This window comes from Lytechinus variegatus, chromosome 3 (genome assembly GCF_018143015.1).
Source record: "Lytechinus variegatus isolate NC3 chromosome 3, Lvar_3.0, whole genome shotgun sequence".
Classification (NCBI taxonomy): domain Eukaryota; kingdom Metazoa; phylum Echinodermata; class Echinoidea; order Temnopleuroida; family Toxopneustidae; genus Lytechinus; species Lytechinus variegatus.
In genome coordinates, this window is record NC_054742.1 from 39,652,259 (window position 1) to 39,679,512 (window position 27,254).

At 34.8% G+C, this 27,254-nt stretch overlaps 1 protein-coding gene across 7 annotated transcripts in view; it reads right to left on the reverse strand.

Annotated features, from left to right (window-relative positions):
• The window catches only part of LOC121410994 (mucin-17-like), a 62,347-nt gene that overhangs the window by 27,142 nt on the left and 7,951 nt on the right, over positions 1 to 27,254 (reverse strand). For all 7 annotated transcript variants that reach the window (XM_041603443.1, XM_041603441.1, XM_041603442.1 and 4 more), the window contains 6 exons: positions 9,984 to 10,048; positions 3,319 to 3,411; positions 2,548 to 2,718; positions 2,078 to 2,239; positions 1,113 to 1,277; positions 460 to 630 (listed from right to left, as the gene is read on the reverse strand). In XM_041603443.1, coding sequence (XP_041459377.1) covers positions 460 to 630; positions 1,113 to 1,277; positions 2,078 to 2,239; positions 2,548 to 2,718; positions 3,319 to 3,406 — 757 coding nt within the window. In that variant the 5' untranslated portion in view covers positions 3,407 to 3,411; positions 9,984 to 10,048. The remainder of the gene's footprint in view (positions 1 to 459; positions 631 to 1,112; positions 1,278 to 2,077; positions 2,240 to 2,547; positions 2,719 to 3,318; positions 3,412 to 9,983; positions 10,049 to 27,254) is intronic.

A 27,254-nucleotide genomic window follows, 5' to 3' on the forward strand; every position in this document is an offset into this window, starting at 1 on the left:
AAGTATAAGAAACCAAAAAAAGGGATTTGAAATAGTATATCATGTAAATTTCTGACTGAAAGTAAAATTGTCACCTACACGGATTTCGGTATTTTCTATTGTCTAGATCATGATTTATTTGAATAAAACCTCCAAAATATAAAATAAGGTCTGTGAGAGACCACATTACTTACCATAGATTAGTATTACTTTGTATTATAAAATCATAAACAAATTCGTTTTACTGATATCATATTTCACTTTATTTATTCATCATATGACGACAAATATAGAAGTAATCACTTTGGTAATCATTACTTGAATAAATAATTATCAAGGTGGACGGTAACAACGTTTATCAAAGAAATGCAATGAAACCTATCGAAAAGTATATACTTTATAAACAAAACTGCAGTATGATTTAACATATTCGATGCCCAAACTTTTATTTAGAAATAATTCTTAGGGCTTTATTAGTACCTTCTTGTCTGCAGACACCAGGGTAAAGAAGCCTCATGTTCCGAATGTCTCTCATACAAGCAAAGTAGTCCATGAAGCATTTGTTGAAATATGTCTTTCCGTCCATCCCGCACACGGGATCGTAAGTCAGATCACATGAATGTTTCCGACATTTCCTTCTCTTCCGCCTCCCTTTCAACAAAAGAAACATATGATATATATCCTAAGATCTGAAATTGTAATAATGTTGCTTGATTTTTTTTAATGCGTAGTTTAAGTTTATAAACGTTGATGTGAATTTTTTTAGACGGTGCTAATTACATGGCATGTCTTTGTATGATCTAAAATATGTGAAATAATGATTCGCCTTTTATTTGATATTTAATGTAGAACACAAATGAAATATTACGTGACTGTGATCACATAAGTCGTCGCATTGCTCTAACAATTCAAACTCAACGGCAACTTCTAAATATATTGTCATTTCTAACAAAATCATATCAGTATGACCGTTCTTAATTTACAATGATGAATCTTATTGCTTAATCAATATTGTAACGATCAGTCAACCAAGCCTTTATTGAATAAATCATTGTGATAATCAAAGTTGTGGTTGCAAAAGTAATACAGAACAAATGGTATAGGTAAAAATAAGACCAATCTTTAAACCTCACCTTTGAATTCACATTCCCCTTTATGTATCGGAGATGCAAGATTTGGATCGTTTTCTATGCAGGCTGTGATCTGTAATATACCTTGGTTGACATACGTTTTACCATCTCGCCCACATACTGGTCTGTATTTTCCTTGGTAATCCAGAGGACATCTTCCCGCCAAACCTAAACCATAGACAATCAGAATAGCATTCAATTTCATATCAGTTCTCTGATAATTACAGTGATTGTTTGAAATAAAACCTTTCAGTCGCCAAATACGGATGTGGAAAGCTAAAAAGAATAATTGAACTACCCATATAAAAAGAAAAAAAGGGAAAATGTTATATTTTTACCTTTTATATTTTGACGAAAATAATTTCAAAATTTCAAAGAAACTTTTTTTCCATGCAAAAACATCATCAATAAAATTGGCTCATGCAATTCAATTCAATTCAATTCAAATTTATTTTCATTCTTCAAAATGATACAAATAAGTACAAGATAGATTGATTCAATTTAAATAAACAATAGCATGAACAAAATTTAATATTGGAAGAAAAAAAATACATATTTGAAGGTAATATAAATATAAATTAACATACATGGCAAATTAAATCAATATAATCAATATCATTAGATATAATTGAATCAATGCAATTATATATCATAAGAAGAATGGAGGGGTCCACTGAAAAGCAAAGCTTGTATAATGTGGACCCCTCAAAAAATTATCAATCATGTGAAATGTTTTTATCCTGTTAGGTAAACGGAAAATGTTAATTTGAATTTTTCTTGTTCAAACCTCATTTCTCCACGTCATGTGTCATTGCCTCAAAATGCGGTCTATGAAATAGGCCTACAGCTATTCTAGTACTTTGGAAGAGCTTTCTCATTTCGTCATTGGCATGATTGGTTAAACCCCCCAAAAAATGAAAGTCAAATGAAGACGGTTTTTAAGCGATTAATCTTCTACAATAAAGTACCTTCTTCATCACAGTATCCAGTATCAATTTTAACTAAAGACGGGTTTCTTGATTCGCATGCCATAGCTTCCAGTAAGCATGGGTTGTCATAACTTCTTCCATCACTGCCGCAGACAGGGGATACTATGTCAGGACACTCTCTTGGGCATTCTTCTACCGGTACTGCAAGAGTGAATGAAAGATTGAAAGAAAGAATGTTACGTGCAATTTACAATCCACCCCTTTCTTATTTCTTATCATGCTAGTAGGGAAAAGGGTTAAGGTAACATTTTTTATTTTATCTAGAACCTGTTGTACGGCCAGCTAATAATTAAAGCTGGTTACCCTTAATAGGTGAGATATTATCATTACAAAAAGGGGGAAAGGGGGGACATTGTTCATGGTGAATAACATCATCATATTTTGTAATTAACCATTTGTATAATGATATATATTTATTCTACAAGACTGTTGAGAATGCATTTACTTACGTACTACGGGATGTCGTATTCTACATCTTCCCTGGTAAGCAATAGTCAGGTTAGGATCTTTTCTGTGGCATTTTATGGAGAACAAAACACATATGCTGTAGTAAGTTTCCCCATCGGAACCACAGACCGGTGCGTAGTATCGTGTACATCTTCTGAAACAGGGATCATTCGCTGATCAAGAGAGGGAGAGAGAGAGAGAGGAAAAAAAAAGCGGGTAGAAATAGCAAATTATATTTCTGTTTCACATCTCATAATTTCTTTGTGAAATATCAGTTGTTCCAAGTATTAGGAATGCTGCTGTTATGGAAAAGAGTAATTGGAATGATGGAGGGTTTGGTAAAAATAACAATGGACATGGGAAACCATTTCTTATTAAAAGCACAAGCAATGTTTAAACATGAAAAAATGTTGAATGGTCCTTTAAACCAACGTTAAAATGACGATTGGTGACAAACCGGTAAAAACATGTATAGCTAATAAAAAAAAAACAAGAATCAAATACGATGCTGTACATTCGCAAGTATGATATATCACGTATATAATTTTGATTATTCTTGAATAAAAGTGTCATCCATTAAATTATTTATCATGAAGTAGTATAAGCGTAAGAAACAAACGTGATAACGCATGACTGTCTGTGAAATACCATGTATTTAATATTGCATTTGACTGGAATTGAAACAGAAGGTTTGATTTTTAAAGTCGGGATAAAAGAAAAACACCCATTACTTAAAAATCACTGACGGATCTTGGGTATATGGTAATACTTACGATCATAGTGGAATGGGTCGTAGGCTTTAACAATGGATAGGCAGCAAAATAAAATACAGAGGAGCGCCCCCACCCGGTCCGCATCCATGACACCTGGAGAAAACAATATTGTTCAAAGTGAAATCAGCAAAGAAAGTGAAAATTCGGTGGAATTTTACCATTCATACATATAAGACATTAAAGCAGATACCAACCAATAGCGCCATCTCGAGTCCTCAACTACTCATACCTGGCCAGTTTCCTGACCCATAATGCTAGTGTAGTCTAGTAGTATAGACCCACTTGAATGATAATAATTTTAATTAACTACTCAATACATTTATACCGCAATAATCATGTTTCCGCGTAGCAAAACAATTACTTTTCCTCTCAAAAACATTTGAGTTTCTCTATACGAACACAATATAGGTCAATTTATTCTCTGTAATATAAGTTGATATCTGAAAACGTATATTATTTTGTATTTATAAAACACAGTCAATGAGAGACCGCACACTGCAGTTCACTCTTCCTTTAATAGCAGGAAGGTAATAGAGAAAGTGGCAGGTACAAAGACGGCTTTAAAATTAATATTGTATGAGTATAGAAATGTAAACATGTAAGGATCTGGGTGGAATTATGATTTTTTTATTTCCCTTTTTCCTATGTTATTCAAAATATTAGACTTTTCAAAGGGTTGCCAATTCCACATCCTTTCCAAACCAATCTCCATAATTCCAATAATATATACCGACAAATCACTGCATTCAGTCTTTGATGAGTTTTGAAACTAATTTCAACTTGAGAATATCTCTCTAAAAACATGGTAATGATAAATTATTGGATATGTAATTAAGGCCTGTTATTCGCTTATCGCTTAGGATTCGTTATGATAGTATCTTTATTATAATAATGTTTTACATTATCAATAGTTACATAGTATCATTATTATTATCATAACCCTTACCATTATTTTTTCATCGACATCAACATCCTCTTCCTCTTTATCGCTATTAATATTGCTCTATTGTCAGTAGTACATAGGAGTAGTAATAATAGCAGAAGTAGCAGCAGCAGCAGAAGTAGTACTTGGAGGAGGAGGAGGAGTAGTAGTAGTAGTAGTAGTAGTAGTAGTAGTAGTAGTAGTAGTAGTAGTAGTAGTAGTAGTAGTAGTAGTAGTAGTAGTAGTAGTAGTAGTAGTAGTAGTAGTAGTGGTAGTATTTTTATCAATATCCTTATCCACATGATTATCATTATCTTTGTTTCCGTTGTTATTATTAGTGCGGAAGTTTTTCCGTAAATACACACTTCGTCAATTTAGACCTTAGATTTATTCTTGCTTTTAAACTTGACGACAGACTTTATGGGGCGAGGGTTATTCCAACCTTAGACTTGTCACTTGAAATCGTTTCATCTCAAAGATAACCTATGTCTGAACCTCTAAATAGTACGAGTGATGATGTTGCGTTTAAGTTGATCTAAACTAGATGAAACTCCCTATCGCTTTTCAGTGTCGTCAGCTCACAATCAGCCCACGCCTATAATTCTATTACGAATATTAATCTAAGCTCTGTCAACAGTTTTATCCGTTTGACAATCACTTCGACACGACAGAATATATCAAATATGGGTCCATTCATGCACTTCATAAAATCCTTATTTTCTCAAGCCTCTCGTCACCCACTTGTACCCCAACACATCTGTATGTACGTTTGGAAAGATTTAGGAAAGATTTTTCTTCAAGCGTGTTCTTCCATGTCCACTGATTTTATTTATATTTTTTTCATATCTCTCCCCTTCTCTCAATTTCTCTCCATTGACCTACATATTTTCTCTCGTTGTCTCTCACTCTTCTTCTGTTCCTTTCTATTCCTCTTTCTTTCTCGCATACACCCACGCGGTAAATTGCCAATTCGTCCACTGCCAACTCGTCCACTCACCACATGATCTACCTTCATTTAGTCTAATGCCATTCCGTCCATCAACGTTTCGTCTAACAATCACTTGGTCCAATAACCATTTGGTCAAATCGTCACTTCGTTTAATCAACAATTCGTCTATTCCCATTTCGTCTAATAACCAGTTGGTCTAATATTCATTTTCTTTTCATTCATTTTGCACAATATTATTGATACTTTAGTTTATTAAAGACCAAATGGTATATGGACTAAATGGCAATTGGACCAACTGATTATTAGACTGAATGGCATTAGGCTAAATGAGAGTAGACCATGTGGTGAGTAGACGAACCTATGATTGACCAAATGGTAGTAGACGAATTGGAAATAAACCCATGCACCCACACACCCCCAACTTTATCCATCATATGCATTTCCTTCATCAAATGCGCATGTTTTCATATAGAGTGATTAAAACATACATTCATCAAATTTAAAATCATAATAACTGATGTAGTTTGTTGATTTCTACCTTATTGTAATTCTTGCACTCTGTATCTCTTGATTTGATAATAATAAAAATAGCAATAATAATAGTAACAAAACCTGTGACTTATAAAGCGCCAAATCCACTGCGTATAGGCTGTACAGTGCTCAAGGCGCACAAGAAGTAAAAAGAAAGGTTTTAGGAACATTTTTGAAAGACTCAACAGTACTGTATTTGTACATAATAGATAGGTAGAGAGAGAGCACTTTTGATCGAAGTTGGTACGAAAATTGAACGGGGAGTCAAAATGTGCCCAGGGGCGAGGCTAGTATATTCCCATCACTGATTTGAAGAGGATACTGGGATAATCCAAGTGCTGAAAATCGACCCAGATCCGGTTCAAGATTCAACCTTTATCCCAAATTCGTTTAACGAACCGTTTCCTCATGTAGACATCACTTTGATCTATATTAAACCATAACCCATATTCTCTGTATACCAGATCAAGGGTTCAAAATATTTTCATGAATCCGAACTGCATCAAAACCGTGTTAAATATTCCCAAGTCTGGCTGATTACCGATGCTCATGTGTTCAGTACTAGGTATCACCAATTTCCTAGAAATGTTATTTGTCAGCACATACTATACCACTCATCTGCACACTCGTGCAAATGGAAATAATGACTTAAACTAGAATAAAGCTTGTCTCAGCGCAAATTTACGAGTAAGCTGGCTTTGATCAAACCATGGACCTACTACATGATCAAACGAAGGAGAGCGACGACATGGTCTTGGACACCCGATTGCTTGGCCATGATTCCCCTTCTCACAGACCTTGGAAAATTGAAGCGCCCTCTTTATATTTGCCATTAATTTCTGTAATACAGAATTGTGTCCTGTATAAACTGGTCCTTAAATTATTAAAATATATGTCCTGCAGTTATGTTAGTGTGAGTGGGATAGAAACCAGAAATATCAATAATATTCTCACCCAATTCAAAAATGACCTTGGAGTTCCTAAAATCCTGTCATTAATATCTTAAAGCTTATTACAATCATGTACCTTCATTCCGAACTTTAATTCTTCCAGGAAAGGACCTGAAATGAACCCGGTCATGTTATGTATTGAAAAATTCTTTATCGGAAGCAGTGAAAACTAATAAACATGTAATTGTTTCATTCTGTGTTAATAACAAACTCAAAATATATAGATCGTGCATAAAAAAGGGTCAGTTAACAAAATAGGTAGATATGACTAAGAAAGATTTAGTTAAAGGTCAAGTCCACCTCAGAAAAATGTTGATTTGAATAAATAGAGAAAAATCAGACAAGCACAATGCTGAAAATTTCATCAAGATCGGATGTAAAATAAGAAAGTTATGATATTTCAAAGTTTCGCTTATTCTTAACAAAATAGTTATAGAACGAGCCAGTTACATCCAAATGAGAGGGTCGATGATGTCACTCACTCACTATTTCTTTTGTTTTTTATTGTTTGAATTATACAATATTTCAATTTTTACGAATTTGATGATTAGGACCTCCTTGCCTGAATCACAAAATATTAAAATAATGGAATTCCACGCGTTTATAGGGAGGAATTAAATTTCATTTCACATGACAATGACGAGAAAATCAAAATATTTCATATTTCACATAATAAAATACAAAAGAAATAGTGAGTGAGTGATGTCATCAGTTCCCTCATTTGCATACCGACCGAGATGTGCACATAACTGTTTTGTGAAATGAAGCGAAACTTTAAAATGTCATAACTTTCCTATTTTACTTCCGATTTTGATGAAATTTTCAGTGTTATGCTTGTTGAATTTTTCTCTTTTTATTCAAATCAAGTTTTTGTTGGGATGGACTTGTCCTTTAAGACAGGCGTATTCAACTTAGGGTGGGAGGCTGATTATATCCACCCATTAAGTCCGTCATCTCGATGTGAAAGAAAATCCCTTAAAATTGTTGGGGGTATGCGTCGTTATAGCAAAGACTTTACTTTAGATTCATTTCTGTAAAGCTATCGCATAGGTGCTTGTCGTGGATGCGCCATTTTTATGGGGATTACCTCCACGGTGAGAAATATGTAGTCTTGGTACGCCTAAATGACATAGCAGAAAAAATAAATGTTCTGATTGATGAAGGTCTCAATTGATATACGCCCAATTTCTAAAAATTAGAACACATTATATGAACACATGCAGTTTGTGCATGAAATATGAAAACGGAGTCCCGCCCTTTCATAAGTTTTCTGTTCGTCTATTGAAAATTTTCCACGAAATTAAAAATAAACTCAAATAAATGAAAGAGATAATGTATAAGGGACAATTATGTAGTCACGAGTAGCTAGGTTATTTGCATGTTATAAGCCGGGCTCAAATTATTCGAATGGAAACTACCTCTCGAAATTTCGCTGAAATATTATGGAACGTTTCAACGCTCGATATGTCACTATTTTAATTTAGTGTGTCCGATGTAAAATTGAAAAAACACATTTTATGGTCTTTATAGCTTTGTATTTACAAGAACTACAGGTGGATTCCTGTAAGGTCAAAATTCCGAGTTGAAAATTGAATTAAGCCGGGCTCAAATTATTCGAATGGAAACTACCTCTCGAAATTTCGCTGAAATATTATGGAACGTTTCAACGCTCGATATGTCACTATTTTAATTTAGTGTGTCCGATGTAAAATTGAAAAAACACATTTTATGGTCTTTATAGCTTTGTATTTACAAGAACTACAGGTGGATTCCTCTAAGGTCAAAATTCCGAGTTGAAAATTGAATTCTCCTGCAATTAAAATATCCTTTGTAGGCTATGTTATTTATTTAATTGCATCACTCTTGTCAACAATTTCATTTAACACTTTTGAAAGCACTGTAAATCTGAATAAATAATTCGCTAAATACAATTGTTAATGATTGTGTAATAATATTATTGTGAAACTTAGTAAAATCAAACTAAAACTTTAAAAAGAACCAGTAGAAGATGATGCATAACCTTCTTTCACTATGGTGATGAACCGTTTTACGTTAGAATGTAGTTTAAAGGCCCATATGCCCTCAACTAAAGTTCAAGGTTGTAATCATTATTCGGGTTATGATGTTGATAATTTGATTAGGGTATAGTGTACTAACGGCGCACGAACCATAAACCGTACAAGTAGAATAGCCACATAGCTGAAGTTTTGATAATACACCTGGATTTAATATCTCCCGTTACAATTAATGTTGTTTATATTCCTTTGCACTTGACTTGCATTGCCCACGTGGTCAAACCATATATCAACAAGTTAAGGAAAGAAGAGTCAAGTGCAACGGTGTACAAACCTGACACGTATACAAATAAGAGTGGTTCCAATAGTTAGGGAAAGTATGTTGCGTACTGTACATTAACTCGGAATTATCATATCATGCGGAGGGGAATTATATTATGTTCATACTGGTCCAGGGCTATAATATAGGCCTATCCATCTCTGTTCGATAAACCATTTAAGTACAAATTTGTCATTGCTGCAATTGTAGCAGTTAATCATAATCAAAGTATCCATGAAAGTAATGATTATTTGAGCGATGATTTGTTTTTGTTTTCTGCGTGAGGGAACATTGTGTGTAAATATTTATACGTATGTATAGGCCTGAATGAGGTAAATTGCCAATTCGTCTACTCCGACTCGTCCATTCTCCATGCACATGGTCTACGTTCAGTCTAATGTCATTCCATCAATCAACACTTCGTCTAACAACCATTTGGTCCAATCATCACTTCGCCAAAAAGACCATTTCGTCTCATAATCAGTTGATCTAATATCCATTTTATTTTTATTTATTTCGCCCTATTTACACTTAGTCCAATTAGACAGAATGAAATATGGAGGAGATGGCTATTGCACTAACTGGTTATTAGACGAAATGATGAATGGAAGAAATGGCAATTATACTATGTGGATAATTGAAGAACCGATAGTAGACGAGTTGGCAGTTGGACGGATTGGCAGTAGACCAATTGAAAATAAACGCTGAAGGATGTCAAAAGTTTATTCAATTTTTTAATTCTTTTGAGAACTGATATCGCATTTACAATAACAATGACACAAAACAAATTTTGCACTGAGGTATAATTTTATGTTGATGTTCTGTTGCAATTTCCATCTCTATATATCAACATTACATCGTGCGATTTTAATAATTCCATAAATCTCCCTTTGCTTTTCATAGCATAAAGTCCCTCCTAATTTTTCGCGTAAATTTACTCACATTATAAAACAAAATCTCAAATAAAACCGAGAGTTACCTTTCTTGCGAGGCGGGTCGCATATCAGTCACACATCCGTCATCGGGTAATGTTGGGAATGCCGTCTGTAACAACGAAACAAACAGATTCACATCAATTATCATCGTTTCCTTCTCATCAAACACCTCAGATTTCTACAATATTGAGATTAATGACTGTTATTGACGAGTTCTGACACTGCTCATTGGTCGTGATCTCGTGATGCTATAAGACGACAGATTAAAGTTATTCTATAATGACGTGAGCATAGGCGTGTCATCATCTCTTGAAGTCTGAAGTCATGACTTGTCTGTTGATGCTGGATGTCAAACTCTGTTCTTCTTTACTCCGCAGATGAAACTGAAAGATCTAGATAAGACAGGCGTATCGAGGGATATTTAGAATATTAAATCAAGATCTTATTTAGTTCATCTTTGTCAACTCGATGGCTATTATCACTTTGCTGTTTAAAAAAGCTTAACAATAGGCCTGTTGTTTTTAGTTTTGAAACAACTTAAAAATTAATTTTGAAGGTGGCAATGAAGAACAGTTAACAAAATTTAGTGAGCATTGTAGTCTTAAAGTCATATGTTTATGTATCATTTAGTATATCGAGTCTTCTTCAAGGGAAACAATATTATGGAACAAAAATATTCATTATGGGCCCTACTTGCTTTCATATACATGATGATTATCTTAACATATTTAAAAAATCACAACCACAAACACAACCCAATCGTGAATGCATGGTCATCGCTGCAGAAGACAGTCCAGACTCGTGGCGGATGACTTGTTATCAAAAAGCAATGAACTTTATTAAGTAATTTCCTATGGTAATTTGCAGTCTACTGTCATCTACTGTTCTGACAAATGCGGAAAAGGGTATCCAACAATTAGGGATTATAGGGCCTACTTTGAAGGTGTAGGATTACCCCGATGTGTTGAGTGGACCAATAATTCATAGTATCCTGCAAAGCTGATGTGAGAAAAAAAAATGATAAAAACACCTGATGGTTTCTGCTCAGATTTAGTTATTGTTTTGTCCGACGACTCATGGTTTAAAGAAAAAAATCATAGATTGGAGATAATCATAAATATTATTTAAGCTTCAAGTTCAATATAAGCTCCTATCACTATCAATTGAGAAGTCGCGTGGCACACTGAACACTTGACTTAATAACATGCAGGAGTGTGCAAATGGTTCGCCCGTAAGAGCTTGACCACAGAAATCTTGAATATTACAGAAAACATAAAGTATGTTAACATATTACTAAACAGAGACATCGAATTGATTAACCCTAACAGTGACATCTTCACTGTCTGTTTTCATTTTTACTTTAATCTAAACGATATACGATAATCAGGTGGCAATAATCTATAAGCATTCCCCGGGTCTTTGCAAATGACTTCAATTTGTCTTAAGATGAAATTAAGTGGGTGAAATTGGGGGCAAGGCCATGGAATATAGGTTTGGAACTGGAATTATTAATCAATAGAAGACGGAATAGTGTAAGATAAGACAGGAAAATTGAGTAAATTGCTAAACGATGCAATCTGTTTGACGATACCTCATCTATGCACGGTGGTTACCTTAGATACTGAAAATAAAACCTCAAGAAACAAACAAACCTTCAAGCGGTTCCAGTATTACAGTGAAAAAATACATTTTCATAGTATGAATAAATTCTAGTTTAGTAAGATATCCCAATTTCATAAGTTTAATTTATATGAATTACATTAAATGTTACAACAACACACTTATATATTTTTGTTTTCCGACCTTTATTCTGTTTCAAGGTGACTAAGGGCCTTTTCACACGTAAATCTTGAATCATCATTAATGATGATTGCAATTCGTCTTTAGAATCATTGGACCTTTCACAAGGAAAATTCGTACCGCAATTTGAGTGAAACTTAACTGGAATTCAACTCCGGAATAGAATTTGAATTCGTGATTCTAGGTTGGTTTCACACGTGCTAAAAACTCATCATTAGCCTTATTTTTCACTGGAAGCATCATTCAATTCCGATTTTTTTACCGTGTGAAAGGGCGGTTATATATATATATATATATATATATATATATACGATATACGATATACTCGATATACGACTGCATAAAAGAGAATGGTTACATGATGATAACCATCACTGGCTAGCCGAATATACCTACGTAACGTTTGAACACAAGGTATAGTATAAAGAGCTTCAGGTTGGAAAAGTATATACCTTTCTGAAAAGATAAGGACATTTTTTTTATCTAATGCTTATTTTCAATTATTGGATTGAATCATGGATTACATCATAGTGAAACTATTCATCATTAAGAAAATTGAATTGACCATTAAATAACAGGTTTCTACATTTAACTGCGCACAATTCATGAACGTAATATTAAATGTATTTCTCGATTTGGACGTCATTTTATGCATACATTACAATGTTATCGCACATTTACCATGTTTACAACAAATACCTTGTTCGTTTTCAACCCTGTATATTACATTGAATAAACCCGATGCACTATTTTTCGTCTGTCAATGTGAACCAACTTTATTACTAAAAACAATCTATTTTAAGTCTCTCTTTTTAAGCAGGAAATTATAATCCGTGCAAAAACTGCATAAATTACGTTTGGGTTCACCGACACTCAAATAATGATAATTTTCTCCATTGCACGTATACTCAACGTGACAGACTGCTATTTCCTCTATATAGTCACCGAATTCTAGTGGTGTTATGTGAGGGAGTGGGGTCGATGACCCGATCACAACACATGACCATGAATACATCACAGGAATTAACATTGCTACAAGAAAATGTAGTTCCGTAACCATGGAAACGTATATGTAAGTAAACATTTGTCTGGACCTGCTTGAAAGAGCCCAGAGTTGAATAATGCATTGATATTTAGTTACTTCCGGTTAAAGTGCTTACCGTTACCAAAATAGGAACAGAATCAAGTCGAACAGAATTGTTATATTTTAGACCTATTCGTGATAAACAATTTATTACAAAATAAATGTTGATTTGGAAAACTATCATTGTATTTTTCGTAAATGGAATAATAATGCTCATGAAATTATAAACCCCTACTTTAAGAATTTTTTTTTCACATTTATATGATCTCAAAATAATGTTTATGACTTAATAAGAATAATGACACAATGGTTTTATGTAGGAGCTACTAGATATAAGTAATTTTTTAATTAACTGACATTTCACGAAAATTAGTATTTCAAAAGGTATTAATAAGAATTAACAGAAAGTTTAGAAATCCTGTTTAATCTGCGCACACTTTTCTTTCGCTGATTTGATTCAAATAATTCAGAACCTCATAAAAGAAATTTAAATAAACAAATTGTTCAAGAAACAAACAGTTTTGAGAAACATGAGTTCCCCAAGATCGTCTGGCAGGAAACTAAAGTATTCCAAGACAAAGGGACTTCCATGCAGGAAGTCATACATTATACAAGAATTTCCATTTCGTTGAAAAACCCTATTCTTATAGTTACTTTGACGTCAACTGTGCACGCAACATGATGAATATCCACTCTTTAAATGTACTAAGTGATTAAAAAATACAAAAATTAGCCAATGACTATAACAACTGACTAACAGGAAGTAAATGATTCTTATTTTAACAAATTTGACATCACAACCTAAAGAAAAATACAACACAAGAACCTCGTCACGAGTTAGGTAAGACAACAAAACCACAAACATATACCATCAGGGGCGGTACGTGTACGCGAAGCGTGCCAAATCTTCACTTTCTTGGAGGGAGGGTGCGTGGAGTGGGGAATCCCCCCCCCCCTGCGAGAAACGCGAAGTCTTCGATTTTTCATAAAGTTCAAATCAAACGTAGATGTCTCTCTCGCGTCTCTCGTACATTTATCAGCTCGAATTCAATTGACTTATTGTCATTATGAAATGTGATATTTGAGTGAAATTATGAACACGCAAAGGAAGATAAGATTGAGGAATCTGAAATAATTCCTCTTTCCGCGGAAAGCGCGAAAGCTCAAATGTTTTATCAAACTATGAGAAAAGAAAACAAAAGGACATTCTTTGAATCATATCAAATGCCTTTCTTGGTCAAATCATATTTGATAGGGCACACATGAGTAATACAGACCCCCATTCACCCACGTGTTATATCATAGCTCATCAAAAAATCATTAAAAATCAATCCCTCGATAGATTTTGCTTTAATTCACTGACATTAGTCACAATTAACAGTGCATTAAGACTTGACATGTTAATCAGGTACTTGACCAGCTCAATCAAAAGTTAAATGGCCTGAAATAAGACTAACCATAATTTCGGCCAGTTCATCGCCAGAAAAACCAGAACTGCATTGTGGGTAATAATGATTAAAATGAAATACAAAAATGCAGTCTAGCCTTCCCAAACGCCTTGATTATGAAAGAGTATGAACATAGCATTATGTCTATCGTTTTTCTTTTGATATACAAACATTTGATTTATTTTTAATGAATTATTTTAATCAACAAAGTCATGTGATCTTTACTTACGCCTGTCCGGCATGCATTGCGCGCAGATGAATTACACTCGTGTGCCCGATAGCAAGAAATTTAGCCATATTAATCATCTTTAACTCGAAGACGGGTGTGCAGGGAGATGATTTTTTTTTGTATGAAGAGAAAAACGTCTCGTTTACATTTTTGTTCCATTGAGATGAATACCTTTTCCCGCTTTCTCCCTTCTTCTTACCATTTCTCCCTTTCCCCGTCTTTTTTTCTCTTTTTGAGACGTTTTTGGGAGCAGCCGCCCCTCTGCTCCCCTCCTGGCTACTCGCCTGCAATACATTCACCCATATCAAGAATCTTTCGAAGTTTCCTATAGCATTTAATCAATCGTGTTTTATTCAAAAAGTGGCCGTTAAAGTATTTTAAATTTGCTATTCATTTACTTCAAGTATATAAAACAATATGATGAGTACATGTTTTAAGTAAACTAAATACTCGTCTAATAAATTAATTGTCATGGGAATCTAGCATTCAATTTGGTGTATGTCACGGTACACAGGTGAATATGACTGCATTCCTGATATACATCCCCATGCAGTTCACCGTCCGCCACGCGTGGTCTCCGGGGTGACCAAATGCAAAGTGATCGCTTCCTCCTGTGGTTTTATGACCCCCCCTTACAGTAGACCTCCGTGCACTTTACTTTCGAAGTTTCAAGGTCATAGACGTGCCTTTGGGGAAGCAAGATGATTTAAGAAAACATCCGCTACACAAGTGAAGCCATGATGGTATCATATGTGATTGTAACAGTTGCAGAGCATGAATGTCAAGACAGGTATTCTGAGGTACGTCGGTGAAATTCAGGGTGTCTCATATACTGAGGTTGTAATGAAAGCTCTGTTACGAAATTCAAAAACTATTATCTATTTGAATTTAGTTGACAAGCAGTGATGCGCGTCCTTGATTAAATGAATAAAGATTTTTTAAAGGAGATTATACGAGCTAAAATTGCAAATCTCTTACCATACTATTCTTATGGAGCACCAGTGGTGCTGATAGACATGAACGCTTTAAACATAATTTTTACAATAATCACAATAATTGTCGCCGTCGTCATCATTGTAAGTATTATATTTTATCACTTTATTTGGATGATTCCGAATTCGTCTGTTGTAAAGACAGGTGAAATATCTTAATGATTTATAATGACGCACGCCGTTAAAATTTCTTTTCAAAGATTTTCATAAAAGTCCCTGCTCTTTGCTAATCCTTCTTAAATCTAACATTGAGTGGGCTCTTTTACTTCACAGTTCTTTTTGACAGGAGACATTCAAATGATTTGATGCTTCGTTTATTCTCACTATTAACAATGAGGTCACTTCGACATCTTATCTCGTAAAAGATATCAGAATGTCGGAAAGAGCCCCCCCCCCATTTTCTTAGCCGTTAGCAACATTTGGAACTGACAGATATGATAATATCAAATATCATTTTACCAAACCAGATGTGCTAGAATCGTTGTTGCCATCAGACCCAATAATCATCTCGTGTCTGTGTACAGTGTATATAGGAGACAGATGGCTACATTTAAGAATCATTTTGTTTTCAGAATGAGGGGTTTAAATCGTGGCTGCATATCATTTTCATAAAGCCATACTCGAGAAGTCACAGAAAGAATAGGTTTTGTAAGATCACGGTGATTTGTCAGCTTATCTATTTCTGTTTAGTTCTGACATAATTTAAGAAAGACAAGCGTTGTGAACTAATCAAAATATATTTTAAGAAAGAAAAAGCAAAAATAGAAAATCGTAAATTCGCAGAAAAGCACATAAGGAAGCGTGTATTAATGATAGCTCAGAAATGTCTATTGACGTATCACCATGATCATTCTTGCTAATCACTGGGACATCATGCCTACATATCATTTACAAGAATCATTTCGAATATCAGTAATTTAGTGGATTCTGTTCACATTTTTCGAATTTTCCAAATGGAACTTTAGTTTTCAATCCTATCCAGATCTTCTAAGTGTGATCATTCTTATTAAAATTCATTATTTGCTGACATTGATATAATACGTAAATTAAAAATACACGCAATATTACTTTATTAATCTACTGAAGATGTAGACTCATTTTCGGTGAAATATAACAAAGAGGAAATTTTAGTATTAATGTGAGATAATATTAACAAATATGTAAGAATAAGGACAAGGAAATGATATCTAAGCTTCATAGCTGGTAATTAGTGGCATTTTTATCACTGTTTTCCCACAACTACCATTTACCGTCATAGGGCATAACCTTGCTGATATACGGCACAAACGACGATATTACCCCCTCTGGGCATATATGAATTAAAATCAAATCAAAGATAAAAAATTGCCGGGCATACTAAATGGGTTTGTTATTTTATCTTTAAAATCATATTACGAATAAATATTTTTGCAGCCCATGCACAGGCAAAACCCATACCGTATTGTATAATACCCGGTTAGGCCAAACTATCAAGTCAGCAATATTTTCATAACCTAGAGAAGGGGTATATACTCTGGTTGGCAGTAGTATACGGGATCATCGGCTATCTATGGCATGTTGACGTTTGTGTTTATAACCAGACCTTTTCCCATATCTGTCTAAACACAAGCAGCTGGCGGACCGTGACTTCATCATGTACATGCATGTATTTATTATACAAACCACGGCGATGAAAATGATGGCCGAATGACAGATGGGTGATAATGGATGATAAATAGGTTGCTGTCTGAAGATGATGCTAGTTTCTTGAGTTAAGGGAAATTACCTGGAAATGATGAAAGTTTGTATTATTTTTCTGAAGGGGTAGACACTGGCCTGATTAGTAACGATTGCGCCAGCTCCCTCAGTTGTGTTTTCGTACAGGAGCCAACATGTAACTATGTTGAAATAAATATTTCATAGGCCTAATAATGAGTAGCCCTATAAGTACAAGTGTATGACCAAAGTAATGTCATTCAATTTCATGAAATTGCTCCAACATCAAATAAATCTCTCTACAACGTGTCCCAAATGAAAGTTCACTGTAATATACCATGGAATAATTAACAAAATCGCATTGATAGTTAACAGTTAGGTCTATATATGTTTTTTGAAAGCCCAATTAATTATGAATTTAATGTTACTGTAAAAGTTCTCAAAGATGATGGGTGAAGACGAATAGCATTACTGCAAGATATTTTACGTGTTAGAGGCAAAAAATCTGGCATTGAAAACTTCCAATGGATTGAAAAAAAACAGTGCTTTTAAAATCAACTAAGCGAGACCAATGAATCTTTTACAAAAATTTAATGTAATATTCAATGGACTTTCTAACTCAGAACTCTTATTATTATACTATTCGGTAATAGGTCCATGATTTCAGAAGGATTTTAGCAGTCTCCCAGTGGAAATCTTTAAGGGGAACACAGTTGTTGTTATTTTATCTTCTTAATGATTATGATATTGTAACGTAGTCTTTCTTGCTGTTTCCTTTCATTGCCTCGCTAAAACACAGCTGACAGCTGATAGCAAGCTATTATGTGATTAAACAAATAAACTTAAACGAAACTCAAATTTGATTCTTAAAAAATGTATGCTCCTTTGAAATGCATGTATCACAATACCAATAGTCTTGCCTATAAACAATTTTATGACCGATTGAAAATAAATCCGGGTACCCTGTTAGAGAAAGATAATAATGACCATGTTTTCACTGCATGCATGTTAGGTTTATTACAACATGATCACATCACCGAACTGGGTATTCGGCGGGGTATTCGGATCAAGTAATATTGATACGAAGGTCAACAAACGTAAATGTGCCCCTTCGATCACGTGTACATCTTGTAATAAATGATTTTGTTTTGTCTTTAATAACGTTATATCGTTGGGAGTTAAGGATTTTCACTATGTTAATGATATTTTGCATTTGATTTGCTCTTGTTTTGGTCTTAAGGATGTGTTAAATATACCCTTAGCAAAAAAGAGAGTTTTTTAGAGGGTTCCATGCTTGTACCGTATTTAGGAACATTAAAGGTTCCCTAAATGATTCTAAATTACCTTAAAAACCACTTTGGAAATCTTTTAGGTTCGTAAGAAAAATCAGTTCTCGAGCACTTAAAGAATCTTTTTAGGAACCTTCTCTCTCCAGTGTTCCAGATAGGGAAAAAAGTGTTCCATTTTACACTTTTTAAAGAGTGGATATTTTCTACTCTATATAGGCCATGTATTTAACCTTTCTCGTTATTCTCTGTATCATGGTCCCATCCTATTTTGACATGTTGTGATATGTCTTGTTTAAGATAGTTCAGGGGATGCGAACCATGACAGCGAAGTGTGGGGTAGAGGAACAGTTTACAGCAATACAAACATATACTAGGCTTGAAGACTGGACGATAGATTGATTAATATGACGTTAGATTTATTTACATGACATCTTTATATACCAGTGAGCAATAATTAATCGGCATCATTGGCAAGAATCCGAACCACCACCCCTCCCACACACTCACACACCTACACACACGCTGGCCCTGGAAACGATTTTTTTTTTGATTTCAGTGGGGGTACTGGGCTGAAATCTCTCCTCAAAGGTGGGGGGGGCACAATTCATTTTTCCATTGTTCTAGTATATTACACACACGTGCAATTATAATGAATTATATGAATACAATTAGATATCAAACAGAAATAACTTCTTAGATATATCAATAAAAAGTGCGAGTTCGAAGCGCAAGCTAAAAAACTGTGAAATTTCACGTATTTTGTCCTGAAAATTGAACATATTCAGCAATGTTTGTGATCCTGAACAAGATGCGTATGTAACAGCGCGAGCAGATATTTTTTATATGCGTTCTGGTCTGATCGAAAAGGTACCTGTCATATAGATTGTTTGCAATTAACTATGAAGTCAAATTTCAACAATCAAGTAATGTGAGCGCAAAGCGCGAGCTGAAAATGTTGACAATCTGACCTGAAAACTGGACATTCTAAGCACTTTTTCAATCATGAACAGGATAAGTATTGATGTATTGATGCGAGCGGAACCAAAATTGAGATTTCAGCCAAAATAACGGGACACTCTATTCATGATTTGTAAATCCGGAAAAGGATTGGTAATTGTGTAGGTTCCTACATTAATATTGTGAGCGCGAAGCGCGAGCAGAAAATTTTTGATATTCTGATCTGATAATTTATCATTTAAGCACTTTTTAAATACATTACATTTAAGCTGCGTATCTGAATAAATATGAGTGCGCGTATTTAGATTTAGGCCTGGAATCTGGGCATTCTAAATACATTTTTTCTTATGAAAATCAATAATGCGAGCGCGAAGCGGGAGCGGAAAATATTTGATATTCCGATCTGAAAGAGGGTGAATTTAAGCATTATTTCAAGCACTGTGTATAGGAAAATTGTGAAGTGGGAGGGAGATTCATCATTTTCATCACATTTCTGTCATTTATCATACCTACCAGATTTCCAGGGGGTGCTGCCTATAGAAAATAACACATGCAGCACCCCAGGGCCATGACACACACCCACATAAATTTCGTTCATTGGCATCATGAGGAAGGCATTTTAGGGGCCTTGTTCGTTTTTTTTTTACATGACACATTTTTATGAGAATTTGCAAGATAGCGAAGCCAGAAAATAATCGACAATTAAATATTTTCATATCTAAATTTGGTTTGAAAAAAAAATCATTAGCCATCCAAATTGATTGTTCAGATTATTTTTTTTTCTTCTTTTTAACACCTCTGTGGCCTCCTGCGTCCCCTCCCCCATTTGTTTTCATATGGCGACGCGAGGAAAAATAGGGAAAAAAAAGAAAAAATAAAAACGTCGGAGATGACACTCTTTTATTCCCTTGCATAGATCACATCATGGGGCAATTTATCTTTCATATTCATTTTAAGTCAAATCCACAACACCACCCCCCCCCGCATGCACTATCCTTGATCTTCAATACTAGGGTTCACTGTACTACATGGCTAAAACAATGATTCACCGTTAAGAACGAAGTTAGCTGATCTGATTACCCAAACCCTTGACTGATTGACAGAAATGATAATGACCATATAATTACAGAACATAAGGTTTTAATCGATGTACACATCTATTTTATCAGTTTGGGAAATCTTGATTCGTTTAGCAAACAGCTAGCCTAGGAAGAAAAAAAGCGAATTAATTTTACAGAACACTCAAACTGATGATAAACATAGACCCTGGTATGAACCAAACTTTTATTTTACCCTAGCATTATCATCATCTTTTCTACACGTTAATCAAATTTCTAGTCGTGGCCTGAAAATTGTTGTATATTTTACAAGAGAACCTGTATTTTTTTGAGAACTCGCTTTTAAATTGATATTGAATATTCTGTTCTGACCTCATCATTTTCATTTTATTGTAAAAAGTATTTTTGCTAAAATCACGATCACGTTTCATGTGTGGGAACTGAACCCTAAAATCAATTTTCCATATTTTTACATGCGACATTAATAACGGTACTTGTCTGGGTAGATTATGAATTGAACTTTCTCTTAAATTATCACCTTAAGGGGTCATAAAAGGTCAAGATCAACTGTAATTGTGCCGAATCCTGATTAAAGCTGAATCCTGAACACAAAATATATTTTTTAGCTGTAAGGTTACGTGGAATTAACAATTCATTGGGTAACTTCAAATATTTATTTCGTATGAACCCAGCCCCTCATTTATTCTCATTATCCCCCCCCCAAAAAAAAAAAAACACACACACCCATACAATGCAGAGCTCATACTCCTTTTGTTGTCCTTTTTATCTGAAACTTGTGCTATAAACTTACTTTTTATAACAAAGTAGCTCCGCCGCATAATTAGAGTAATGAAACAAATGTAGAAATTGTTGTAGGGTACGCCACAGCATTTCGGTTTAATTGCGAGAAAGCGGAGGAAGCGTGCAAAAAATTCGATATTTTTAACATGTTATTAACTTAGATTTGGTGGACAAAACAATTGTGAAAGTGGACAGATATTTAAGGTAATTTTCGATAAGAATTATTATATGAAAAATAACAATACCATGCATTTTTTCCCCTAAACTGTAAGTTTACCATTATCCCACTACAAACATGGGACTGCGTTAACAACACTTCATCAATTCAACTAAGAAGTAAACTTCCTTTATACCTGGCACGTATAAAGCTTAGACCTATAATTTAGGGCCCTTTAATAATGATCAAGAAAAATTCAAAGGAGTGGGGGTGGGGCGATAATTGAGGTCATTATATGCGGTTTCTATTTCCTTTTGCATGGAAATCGGTTGACTGTTAATTGACAAAATATAGGTATATGATGGCGACTTGTTGCCATATGTGATTTAAGCTACTGTAGCTAATAATTTGACACCCCATTGAGATGTAATTACCTTACCTAGTTTTGCTCACGTGAACCTCAACTTAAACTTTGCATTTCTGAGTGCTGGGAATAAACCACTGAGGAAATGGAGCCAAATTCATGCACCGCAAAGCTCTTTTCAGGTCTGCGAAACTGACTGATTTATAACACCAGACGATTTAGCTCCAATGACACACCCAACATTTGTACTTTTCATTTTCTCATACAATACCTAATGACGGTATATGGATTAGTGTAAAAGGGGAGTTCACCCTGACGCAGAGTTGGTTTCAAGAAAAGCAGGCGGAAGAGAAACGTGGATGAAGCTTTAAAGAAAATTCCTAAAATTATAAATGATTTAGATATGTAAGTGTTAATTTTTCGATGTAACATGCGATCTCTTATGTCATGTGAATAATTTCAATAACAATTTTTTTTTCTGCGTTCACAATACATTATCGAAAATATTTACATTGTTTGCAATATACAAAATAATCCATAATGTACAAAATATAAACATAATGCAAAATTTTAAAAATTGTGTGGGCATATACTCCACATTTTAATGATAATAAAAAGTAACATTAACAAATGAGCGCAGGAGACCGCCATCGTGAGCGGTTAAGCTTGTAATTGATGGCGGCCTCATAAAAAGGGTTCGTGACTAGGATTGGTAATTACTGAACAAGTGGGTGCAATGCAGGTGCAGGTGCGGGTGCTGTAGATAGCAGTAGAATTTATTATTATTTCTGATTTGATTTATAGTGCTTAATAAGGATTAATTTGAAGTATGGGATGAATAAGATTGAATATTTCTTTCAAGAGTTGATTTTAAGGAGTATAAAGTGGAACAAGATTTAATGTTGTCTGCAAGATTATTCGAAATGTCTGGACCATGATGTCGAATTGATTTAGAGGTAATTAACAGTCTGGAGTTTGTGAGATGAATGTTTCCAGATGTACGAGTTGGGTAGGTATGGACAGAACTATTGAACTTAAACATGTCATCAAAAGACGACGGGAGAAGATTATTAATATACGTAAACATAATGATAGCTACTTGAAGAGTATAAAAGCCGGCAACTTTTAGTGTTTTCTGTTTGAAAAATAAAGGAACAAGTGGAACGCCTCTAGCAGCAGTGCTTACTTTGAAAACAGCTATTAAATAATAATTCACAAAAGAAAATACTGATATGATAATAAAATACTATGTCCTAAAGACCCAACATGACCTCTGACCATGATCATGTGACGTAATACGTGTGCAAAACATGCTTGATTACCCTTATGTCTGTTTCATAAACTACATGTGTAGATCCAAAAACTTTCTAAGTTATGATGCCAATTCAACAAATACCCAAACACGGCGAAAGTTCGTTGACCCTAAATGAACTTTGACCTTGGTCATGTGACCTGAAATTTGCATAGGATGTTCAGGGATACTTAATTGCTCTCATGTCTAAGTTTCATGAACTACATGTAGATCTATAAATTTTCAGTTATGAGGACAATTCGGGACAATTCCATAAATACCCCGAACATGGTCAAAATTCGTTGACCCTAAGTGACCTTTGACTTTGATAATGTGACCATAAACTGAAACTCCGAAAGATTGTTCAGTAATACTTGATTACCCTTATATCTACGTTTCATGAACTAGGTCCATATACTTTCAAAGTTATGATGACATTTTCAGAAATTAACATTCAATGTTAACGACGCCACCGTCGGAAAAGCGGCGCCGATAGTCTCGCTCTGCTTTGCAGGCGACACAAAAATGCCGTTTCTAGAGAAAAAAAATGTAATCAAATGTATGCATTCAATATATCATTAGAGACATCATATCATACTCGTTTCTTTGAGAAAAATTATTTTACGTCATCATATACCCTTGATGTATGGCAGCTACTCGCGTATACATCCCAAAATCAAACTGTATAAAATACACAATTTTCTTATTTTCTCGTGGATTTTCGTCAAATCTTCGAAATCTTTATACGTCTTGACCCCCCTCCCCCCCCCCCCGGTCTGGGAGAATTCTTTTTCGTTTTAAGAACAGAGTATTCCCTATCCCGCGTTACATTAATAACTTAAATAAATGAAAGAGCCTCTTTATTATTCGACATAATTATTCAACGGACAATTTCAGATGTCGTTTAATTAGTTTTTCTCCCGTTTAACAAATTTCCATGACCTTTTTACAAGGGGGTAGCCCCTATACCGGCAGTGGATATTTTTCGTATTCCCCTTAATACAGTGCTAATCCAGTGTTTCCTTTCTAGCCATGCATCAACGTGGACCTGAAATGTAAACCATAATTATGTACACAGGCCTACTCAATACTTACATCTAGCAAATTATAAGCACGTTTTTAGTATATACCGTATGTTGACCGATCAGTGTATACACTCTTAAAATGTTGGGCAACATACTCTCTACACAACAATAAACAATTGATTTAAAAAAAAATTATCCAACTCTGGGTAGTCTTCAACCATAGCTAACATTATTGGTTTAAAACTGCCCAGAATTTGATGAAATTTTAACCAATTGCTGTGTGAACAGTACGTTGTCCAACATTTTCTAGGTAATACCATTACGGCCTTTAATATCCAACTTGACGAAGTCATCATTGTAGATCCATGATTAATACAAGCGACCTAAAATAACCGAATGTAAAGAATCATGAATTTCCTACGTTTCCTACAGTTATCCATATCCGTCTGATCCGCCTGTTTTCCTTTTGCCCACGCATCCCACCACCACCCCCCCCCCTCCGCCCCTTGGGCCATCAAAAGAACCTACTCCCTTCGTGGCATATCCCTGGTTGGATTATCTGTTAAGTTGGCATGGCTACAATATACCACTGGGGGTGTGTCAGAAAGATCGGAGTTTTCAAAGTTATTAAACCACATGAAATAGAGTGCACAGAAAGGACAACCAATACCAACATGTATCAAGGATGAAAATATGGTTTTCATTGCTAACTCAGTGATGACACGAGCATTCATGAACATGAAACGTTGACAACATTCAAGATCTCTTTGATATCACCAGACTCCCATCGCTATTTTAGGTAGTTTTATTGTAATGTTCAAACAATAAGAAAGTGCTATTAATAACATGTACGAAGATACTTTAATTTGTTATCATAGTATTATCTTTAAAACGTCAATACATTATCCACGTTATTCTCAGAGAATCTTGTTCCAATTATCAAATCTCAACTTTGTGATTGGTGATGAGTCTGTTCGAGCTCAAGTTAAATCTTGGCTGACACTTTCCATCTGCATAATTGTGCAAGAAACTTGCCAAAGTATGTAATCCCGCTTAAAATAGATGAACATTTCGAGACAATTAAAACACAAAAATAGTTCAACATCAAACTCATCATGGTTTAAAGGAAGACAAGTTTGATCAAAGTTAAATCAATTTTCTGACTACCGTCATTATTTGGAATGCAAGATTAATCATCTCCCGAACAGGTATGACTTAACACCAGACATATTCGTAACATAACCAGACAGTTAATGAATTGATAACAAACCCTGAACCTTGCAAAACCGGTTTACATGATCTCATTTTGTGAAAGGTTGAATGGGTTTTCATTGATTACATACGAAAACTTTGAAGGGTAAAGAAAACATGTACTTCGTCGAACGTGTCTGATCCCTGTAATTTCTCTTTATAATAAAAAGACTGCTGTATAAAAATATGAATCAAATTATTATATACAGGAATTATAGTTCTTATACATTATCAAAACCTTTCCTTATGATTTTTTTTGTCGATAAGAACGTCCGATGTGAATCTAATCCCCATTGACAACTTGTGTAACCATTAAATGAACATGTATTTGATATATATGTGTATTCTACTTGGACACATTTAGTCCGTTCGACTCCGTGCCGTTTTGTGTTTTTTCTCTTCAAGCAGAAAGGGAAAGACAAAAGACTGGAGACATCAAATAGAATTCGGTATTGAGTGAATGAACATAAATTTGTTGAGAGATATTGAGATTATGTTGAGAAATGCTCGAGATAATTCTTGGAATATTGAGATCGCATGAAATTAAAATATAAGAATGGATTGAGTGAACTCGAAATTTAAAGTGATTGTCCTCATTTCGTATTGGCCTACAAGAACGCTAATTAAATCATCACATTGGTTACTCTCAGATTGGTCATCATTTCTTGTCTCGAAATCCTGGTCTCTGGCGAGAGATACATGTGCATCTCATCAAACCATCTCGGTAGTTCAGGAAATCATTCTGGCCTTGTTTCGAGTTTTGCATCGGGTCATTGATAGAAACATGCCACGTGCAATACCCTTAAGTTTATGTCTTGGTTGTAAGCTTGAAGTAGAGATCCAGTTCTTTACTTTTTTTAACCTTCTACAGTCTCCCTACATATTTCAATTTCTAATGAAATTACTCTTTTTACATTCCACTTTCAATCCCTTACGAGAACTCCGAATGCACCTTTCCAAGCACTGAAATTCTACAAACGCGAGGGATGTTTACTTTTGTAACTGAAATAAAAAGATCATGTACAAGTATGTCTCACAATGGGGCGATGCCATTACATTTGCTCCGGCGACAATTGCTCCGCTCTAAATTCTTCACACTAATCGAATGACTAACTTCAACCCGGGCTTCAACCCTATAACCCTAACCCTACATCTTATACGAAATTAAGCCCTGGGGAGCGTTTCATCAACATTTTCATCCGACAAGTTGTCAGATCTGACAACTTTCCTTGATAATGATTGGCCGAGAGTCACTGCTACCATAGTAATTGTCGGATAAAACAGTACTTGTCGGATAAAACGTCCGACAAGTCCTTTCATGAAACGCTCCCCAGGGCAACTGTCGCAGGAGCAAATGTCGTGTCACCCAACGGGACTCGAAACCACACATACACCATTACTCACTTTAAAATTAACGACATTACAGAGTTAGTGCATTCGTCAGTCATCTTGACGTTTGATGTGGCATATTTTCCGCGGCGCCTTTGAAAGACAAAGGCTAGCTTTAATCTTTAAGCGTTATGAGATATTATTTGTGATTAAACAATAAAATTCTGAGATTTTTCCTCATTACTTATAGTAATAATGAATACCGGAAAATTTCGCAGTTAGTCACAAGAATACACACAACATATAATTATAGAAAAGGCGTCATTTCAGACAATCCCTGACCCACTTATGGCAGGTGGTAAAGCCGATACTCTTAAACACTGGGATGTCACCAGCCTGAAACCGGCTTGTCAATTAACACAACGTCTTTAACCCAAATGTTCAATCATTTTGACTCTCTTTCTCCTACTACCTTGTTTTGCCAGAAGGTCGAAAGTTAATACTCTTTCACTACTCAAACTGCTCAGAAACGTCAAGCTTCCAGA